Genomic DNA, 8,833 nt, shown 5'->3' with positions numbered 1-8,833 from the left:
TATAACCAATGTCCACTGGTTTTCACTTGCTATATGTATTTGCACGTTGTTTTTTGTTTGCTTATTTTTTGCTTGTTTTTCGTCTTATTGCTTAAGTTTAATTTTCAAGGTTCCCTGTTATGGATGCGTCATTTGCTTTCCAATACACAGTGTTATTTGTACGTTAGTTTGAACATGTTAAATGCAGCTTGAGTGAACACAAACCAAATCTGGTTCTTCTACATGGTTTATGTGTTTAGGAATGGCAATAAAGCTGAGATGATTTGAATTTATTTGAAAAGGCAAAGCATGCAACTGACAGATTTAGTCTTCTTAATTATGTTAGATATGAACTAAACACAAATGGATTGCTGATCTGCTCACCTGGCCAATGAAGAACTGAATTATGGCAATTTAAGATCCGTTCTCATAATTATATGATAACATGTCTCGCCATACTCATGAACCCGTTAGAAATGGGCTGAATAAATGACTCACGACCACGGTCCTCCCACATCAAGTACTCGGGATAAGATGGCGGCCGAGGGAGAGTACGAGTCGATCCTGTGCGTTAAACCAGATGTCAACGTTTWCCGCATCCCGCCTCGTGCTTCGAACCGCGCGTACAGGTAAGCCAACACCTGCGGGGTTGAAGCAGAACTACTGGAAGGGGTTTACTGGTGGTCGGTGAAGATCGGATCCTATACATTCACATGGACGCCAAGCCACAGAGTTCCACTAATGCATGTGAAACTGTAGTAATTCAGTTTTTCTGTTTGAAACACGTCCCCGCTGTTGGAGAGCTCCGTGTTTGGCTTGTTTGCGTGACGCGGTGTGCGGTATAAAGGGTTCGGGTTATTTGTCATCATGCCGCCTGGATCAATACGGGCAGTTCGCCAGGACAGTCCCCGACACGCTCCATAGGTTGGAACTGATTGTTGGAACTGCTGACCCGGGAAATACATAGAAAACTAAATCGAAAGTCTATTTTCCTTTCATCATCACATACGGATTGCTGCGTGTCCATCACGCTGGTCACTGCATGGGCGGAATCCTGAGGGCAGAAATGGAAAGTTGGGCCCCATGCTGTTCTGAGGAGTAATGAACATTTTTAATCTGAAAAGGATGGATTTTGATTTTTGTGTTATCATTTCATTCTTGTTGTGCAACAAGATTGTCAAGCGAGATTATTTTTCTTGATTATATTTTTAGATAAACAATCTCATTATATATGTGAATAATCAGTCAATTTTTGACAGATCCTTAAAATTGAGCAACAATACCTAATATTATAGAAGTGCAGAATATTGATAAAATACTTTTAAGATTGAAACATAAGTAATAAAAAAAAATCATTAATTGTCACTAGCAAAAGGACCCGAGATGAAAAAGATGAATCTCGCAGCAGGATTAATACAGTAAGCGAACTCCTGAACTTGTACCAGGAGTTTCTCTCCTGAAATAAATAAATTGGACTGGAATTTAAACGAATCACCTTTTGGAAACCCTAGACGCATCCTAAACCCCCAGAGTTTAAGTAGGGTGCGTTTGTTTGTTTTTTTTGCAGTTTATCTTTCAGGAAAGTAAAATGCTCCTGGAGCTCAGTTCTACTTGGAGCTTATTGTGTGCAGTTGATCACAACAGGATGCCTTGAGTTAAGTCATTTCATCACTGCACTTTCAAGGAAAGCTGAATAAACATACTGTTAGAATGTGTAATCCCAGCAGACCTGCAGCTCTGTGACTGTTCACCACGACCGTTTGTCTGCAGGGCTGCTGACTGGAAGCTAGACGCTCCGGACTGGTCCGGTCGAATGAGAATAACGGCCAGAGGAACAGTAGCATTCATCAAACTAGAAGACAAGGTCTCAGGTTGGATATGAAGCTTATTGGTGACTTGATGTTTTCTGTCGCTCTGAGTCAGACTCCTTGGGTAGTGGAMCTCCTGCTGACGCTGACATTTCCACTGAGAATGAAAACACAACTGTGTTAAGGTCACACAAACTGCATGCACRTTRCACTGCTGTCATTGAAAGCGTGTACTTTTGACATTTATGCAGTTTGAAGCAAATAAGTTGTGCAGATGAAGRAGCCRTTATTTCTCTACAGTTTTTAACACGTGTGCCCTGTGGTGCTGCAGGGGAACTGTTTGCCCAGGCACCTGTGAAGGAATACCCCGGCGTCGCTGTGGAAACCGTCAGCGATTCCAGCCGATATTTTGTTCTGAGGATACAGGATGACAGCGGTGAGGATRCTGTCTGTAAAAGTATTTACACCCCTTAAAGGTTTTCCCAGTTTGTCTTGTTACCACAACACATTTCTGGGCATTTAAATTCTTTTTTTTTTTTTTTTAATCAATTCAAAGTAGAGAAACTTTGTCACATGGTAGGACAATGGATGGATGGATGGTTTTCTAAAGGTAAAAGGTTTGAAATGAACTTGTTTGATTTCTGAGGAAACACTTTTAGAACCGTCTTAGGCTGCATTTCTATCTGCTTGTCTCTGATAGTGGYAGTTATGTCTCAAAATAGTTCAACCTCATTCAGATTTATCGGAGATTCTCTGTGACCATAAATGTTTAAAATTTTTACACCATGGTACTGAATCTAGGTTTAGACTTTGACTGAACGAAGTCATTCTATCATCTCTCTGGCTGCTTGTTCAGGGTTCTTTTTCCAATTTGAAGTATTTTTGTGTTTTTTTGGTCTTCAAAAGGTTTTACTCAAGGATTTCTGCCAATAACAGCATTTGAAAATGGACAGAAAGTTAAATTTTTGTCTCACCGAATCAGAGCCCATTTGTCGGGCCTTACAAGGTTTATGCAAGCATAAGACATTCATATATTTCGTAAATATAGATTTTGAGTCTAATTGATTAGGTGACTTCTGAAGGCACCTGATTGCACTGGATTTTACTTTGAAGTAATGAGGAGTTAAGTAAATGCACTTGACTTTTTTGTTTATAAAATAAAATGCATATAATTTGCCTTAAGAATTGGGTTCTGTCTTTTGTCGCTTTATCAAATAAAATACAGAAAAGTCTGCTGTAATTTGATACATGTGAAAAGGCTTGGGGATTATAAGTTCTTTTTGCAATGTATTGTTGSTATTTTTATCCCACATTTCTATTTGAAACCTGTAAACAAACCTGTAAACGTTTTGTCCCATCATCTGTTGCATGCAGGCCGCAGCGCTTTCATAGGAGTTGGCTTTGGGGACCGAGGAGACGCTTTTGATTTCAACGTCGCTCTGCAGGATCATTTCAAGTAAGCAAGAAGGTTCAGTGTGCAAATATATGTTCAGCTCTTAAAGAATGTAATTTTTGTCTAAACTTCTTTCGGTTCTGATAATGTATGTTTTCACAGCTTGTTTTATTGGAAAATTCTAMGTGAAAATTCTTTGTGTTTCTGGATCTTTGTAGGTGGGTGAAACAGGAGAGTGAAATCAGTAAAAGCAACCAGCTCGGGGATTCAGGACCAAAACTGGATTTGGGTTTTAAGGAGGGACAGACAATCACACTGAATATAGGAGTAAGGARATATCTGGATTTTCCTTAATTCCCAGATTTTTATAAAACGTTAAGTTAATGGTGAAGCCTTATTTCTGGAAAACCTATACAACTCTTTAATGAAACATAAAGACGGACTAAAAATACAAACTAATACAGTTCAATTTATAAATTAGGTATAATACTAACAGAAATGTATCTAAAATGCACAATAAATATGATCCTTGTCAAAACGTTTAATTGTTAAAATGTTTTGAAAACAAACACCAGTGAAACCAGCAATGATATTTAATATGAAATCAGTTTAGACCTTTTTTTTTTTTTTTTCAAAGTAGCATATTCAACTTCTGACCGTAAACATGCAAAAAACAAAATTTCCTCTCTTCAGCCTTTGACTTGGCTTCATCTTTGTTCCATAAACAGCAGGGTAAAAAGAGGGATAAGCCCCGTCCACAAGGCTCAGCGGGGGTTGGACTCCTGCCACCACCACCTGGAGGGAAGATAGCTCCGCCTCCTTCGTCTGGCTCTTCTAACCACAACACAGTTCCCCAGACAGCCGGCACAGCAACAAGTTAGTAGCACCATGCYGCAGCTGCACCACGGCTATATTGTAYACATGAGCTCATATGAAAACTRATTGGAGAAAAAATGACTAATCTCTGTGCATCAGACCTGGGAATCATGCGCAGCTTTAACCTACATGAGTAACCCATTTTCTCAGTCGGTGTGTTAATTAGAGARTATCTGTCTTCCGGCTGCATAAAATGAATTTTAAAAAGTGTGTCATCTGTGAGCTGCATGACATGATTTTCATATTTCTTTGTCTCTTTCAGGCTGCCTCTTGGAGTTGGACAGCAGTAACTCCAACACAGTGGTTCAGTCCAATCAGAGCTCAGATCTACTCTGGGGGGACTTTTCAGCTCCAGCGAGGTAGAGCATGACTTCACTGGTGTTGGAGATTTATTCTTATCATCTGTTTATATATGTATTAGTAATACGTTTGTTGATTTTGTCGTTTTATATTTCATTTTATGTTCTTCCTTTCAAAATTTGAGAAATGATGTATTTTTAATCTACAAAAAGAACAGTTTGCTTTTATTGATGTGTCAAACACTAATCAGTTTGTGTGTTTTGGACTTCCAGTTCTGTTCCTCCTCCATCAACGACTCAAAGCTCCACAAACTGGATCCAGTTTTGAGCCGTCGCTGCTCACGTCAGATGTGATGTTTCATCTCGCTGCATTCGCGTCCATGGCTTCCTGTGAACCTCACTGAGAGCATCTCCCACACCACCACCCTCCTCAGAGCAGAGATTACAAACCCCAGTGTTCTGTTAAAGYGTGTATTCCCTCTCAAATCCTGCTGACAGCAAATGAAGCATTAATGACTTAAAGCCATGAAATTATATGAGCCATCTGCAACAATATATAAGGGCTATGTGGCAGGTGTCGCTCCTTCATGTGTTTACATCGGTTCGCCTGTAGGGGTCCCTGTGAGCAGAGCTTTCTTTTATGGACCGAGATGGATTCACATTTTGTCTGTGTGACGGCGCCCTCTGCTGGCACCAAAGAGTACTAAAYGTCAACAAATACRGTTTATTAGCGCCCTTTYAAAAGTGCTGAAAATATGCAAAAAGCAAAATGGAGCTACAGAAAAATACTAATTTAAGATAAATTATATAAATATGTCTATATTCAATTAGGATTAGCTCTTATTTTTTATAAAACAAAATGTAAKATTTTTTTCTTTGTACAGCAAAAAGCAATTGAGAAAAGAAAAGCTACACATAACTTTGTGTAGCTTTGCCCTTTCGGCTGAAGTTATTTCACTGGTTCTAAATCACTAAATACAAAYGTAAATGCAATCACATGACCRTAAAAAATGTGTATTTGAAAACCAGTGTGAAAATCAAAATATGTAYTTTTAAGTCACTGGCTTTAAAAAAGTTGCTGCTCTTGTAGTTTCACAGAGGAATTAAAATTATGGTTTAGGATGCTGAATTTATTTAAAGGTGATGGTGATATTATTGGGGAGGTGTCCTCATAGATRTATACAGATGCATCAGTATATGTGGGATTATTGGCTCCACAATTTTATGGTTATATAGTGAAAATTATGTGTCATTGTCTTACAGCATGTTCTGTCTACAGCAAAAACAATAGTGGTTGGAAATCATTCTTTCCATATGTTTTTTCCATCTATACTCTGTATTTTAAAGAAGCACATAAGTTAAAATATGGAATAACCTTAARTGAATCTGCTGCTCAAACAGAATACCTAATCTCATGTAATCTGGCCAAGAGATCGGCTCAGAAAAAAACAATTTCTCCTTCAGGATATCATAGGGAGGCTCTTCTGTGGCGGTTATTGTCAAGTCATTGCTCTGCTTTTGGCATTTAATGCTTTCAGTGTCATCACTGTCACTCAATCRTGAAATTTAATTTAAAGGAAGCAGTGAAAACATCTCTTCTGCTTTGATTAATGTAAGTTTAAAGAAAAAGTGGACTGGAAGTAAAATGTTTGGTTCAGATACAAACAGCTTTTTGCCTTGGACTGATGTTGTGCTGCACAATAAAACAAATAATTGCTCCTCAATTGGACTTGTACAGTTTTGATGCCTTCTGATATGTGGAAAGTTATCATAAAAACAATTTTAACAGTGAAATACTTTGAAGGCTGGACTGCAAATGTGTGAAGTGTTTTTATTTTAGGTGAAACTGTTTCCTGTGAGCTTGGACGTGCATAAAAACTGGAACGAGCCGGTGTGGTCTGGAAAATCAAACATTTTCCAGTCAGTATTCTAAAAACTCACCAGATGTGTCAACATGTCCTAGAATGAACTGAGCTGTTTGGAGATGTGAGAGGACCAGCCTGAGCACTGGAGGAAAAACTAAATGATTGTGTTGCTTCATTCTGAATGTGTTAATGGCAGCAGATGAAATGTTGATCTTTTTGCGCTAAAAGTCTTATGAATTTAGACAAAGTTTACATTAATTTATTTGAATTGTATTATTGACTGTAATTTAAAATGATCTGCATAAATATGGAAGATGTGCTGTGATCAGATCACATAAASTGTAATTGACTGGCATTGAGATATAGGACTGACTTGTTTATGTTGTCATGTGTTACGTTTACATTACTCATGTTGCCAGATCAAATATCATGTCCTTCATTTATTGCTTCTTCCATTCTGGATGTAAATTCACTAACTCTTGATTTATGACCAGTTCAAYGAAAGGGAGGCAATAAAACCTTTCAAAGGAGGAAGTTTGTACTTTAACATTTTTGTACCCCGTCTCTTTTACATTGATATGTGATAGGAACACACAGACCTGACACTTTATTAGGAACACCTTGCTGCTCGCTGTTGGGTTGAACCCGCTTTTGCCTTCATAACTTCCTGTCTGCAGCAATAATTCTACTGGAGTCCTGTGTGAGTGACATCACAGGACTCCATCGTTCCTCTCCATCAGATCTCCATCTATGCTGTGTTAGATGGAGATCCGGTGACAATGGAGACTGCTGCAATACAGCAAAATTATGATGTTCAAAAAATAGTTTGAAATGAAATTTGTGCATCCAAACGGAGGAGTTTGACTCTGGTTCTGCTTTGCTGTCAATGAAGACATTTCAAATATCAAATATAAAAAGAGCAAGACAAGGCTGAATTACTGCCAGTGCGTATCAAATTAACTTTGGTAAGTGAAGCAATGTGGGGGAAAAAAACTGTCTCTGTGGCAACTTGAAGGTAAACATCTTAAGTTTGTGTCCAGGATGTGTGGGGTCTGCAGTTTCCTGATTCTAGATCTAGATCAGCTCTGATGATCCTCTCTTGGTGCATATGTTCTTTCTAAATGATTGAAACTAAGGCAGTGATGGATTATCTCTATACATTAACTTTTCAATCAAGTATAACAAGTGAATTAGTAATTAATTATATCTATACATCAGGCCTGTACTTTTTTTAACCATTTCTGTTTTGTTTCTTCAGATTGCAGATTGATTCTGTTTTCTGCCTTAAGCATGAAATATACTTGCCAACATTTACATTTTCTCTAACTTCTAAATATACTGCTCAAAAAAATAAAGGGAACACTTAAACAACACAATATAACTCCAATTAAACTTCAGTGAAATCAAACTGTCCCCTTAGGAAGCAACACTGATTGACCCGACGAGGGTCCCCGTTGTCAGTGTTGCTTCCTAAGTGGACAGTTTGATTTCACTGAAGTTTAATTGGAGTTATATTGTGTTGTTTAAGTGTTCCCTTTATTTTTTTGAGCAGTGTACATTGAATGTTTTACTGTACGGATGCCCTTGACCATGAACCTAAAGCAGGACAATATATGTCTGAAAGGTTTTATGCATGAAAAGTCCCAGTGTTTCATACACCTAAATTTAAACCCTTCAGATTCTCCATCCCTGTCCGTCCTGGCTGCTTCAAGCTGGCAATAAACACTATGTACTCTAAGAAGCTTGTTAATGAGGAAACAGAGACAGTCATAGTAGAAGTGAGAAATGTTGTGAGACATTCGGACATGACTTCACTGAGCTGCAGCTTTTAGCTCTGCTGACAGACGGAAACAGAGAGCATCAGACAGCTGGGCAGACGGCAAGCGGATCCATGAAGATTGGTCAGGAATTTGATTCCTCTGGTTCAGAGTGTGTGAGCAGCTCAGATCACACACTCAAATATCAGGTTGCATCTAAGCTGCTACAGTATTTGTTTACAAAATATGTCATGTCACTGTCTCAATGTGCATCAGCCTGGTATTCACATGATGGGAAAGCCCAATGTGAAAAAGATTTACTGAAAATGTCTTCATCTTAACATATATAAACATTATTTAAGAGTGCATCCTATTTTATTGGTGGAAGTACTATGATAGTGGTGTCATATTACCAACATGGACATTTGAGGAATTTTCTTCAGACCCGAGCGTGTGAAAGGAAAATTAATCAACTTGACTGATTCTTAAAGGAAATATGTTCAGAAATCTGGTCACAAGAAACTTGTTGACGAATATAAAACAGTTTGTTTGAGGTCCAAGTTGCTAAAGAACATTTAACCAAATATTACTGGCAATGTATACAGTCCTATTCAATAAGTTAGATTATGTCTTCTAATCAATGTTTTTTGTCAGATTAAAAGTACCTTATGAAAATTACTTTAAAGTAAATATTAGACATACTTTTTATGAAGCTCACAATTCTGTATTGAAATATTCTTTATTGGTCTGATGTAATGCTCCAATAATAAATGTTTCATTAGCTGTAAGCAGGAAATCATGATAATTWGCAGAAATTGAGACTTGAAAACATCACTACATTAAGTAATTCATCTAT

General features: G+C 37.9%; 1 protein-coding gene across 1 annotated transcript; it reads left to right on the top strand.

Annotated features, from left to right (window-relative positions):
* Positions 1-451: 451 nt before the first annotated feature.
* Positions 452-6,767, top strand: necap1 (NECAP endocytosis associated 1). The gene is made up of 8 exons (XM_008422714.2): positions 452-608; positions 1,750-1,850; positions 2,119-2,223; positions 3,162-3,243; positions 3,399-3,507; positions 3,909-4,056; positions 4,319-4,415; positions 4,629-6,767. The coding sequence occupies exons 1-8, from the start codon at positions 469-471 to the stop codon at positions 4,681-4,683; spliced, it is 837 nt and encodes a 278-aa protein (XP_008420936.1). The 5' UTR covers positions 452-468; the 3' UTR covers positions 4,684-6,767.
* The last annotated feature ends 2,066 nt before the right edge of the window (positions 6,768-8,833 follow it).

Source organism: Poecilia reticulata, linkage group LG11, assembly GCF_000633615.1.
Source record: "Poecilia reticulata strain Guanapo linkage group LG11, Guppy_female_1.0+MT, whole genome shotgun sequence".
NCBI lineage: Eukaryota > Metazoa > Chordata > Actinopteri > Cyprinodontiformes > Poeciliidae > Poecilia > Poecilia reticulata.
The sequence above is the reverse complement of the archived record's forward strand: the minus strand, read 5'-3'. Positions and strand labels throughout refer to the sequence as shown.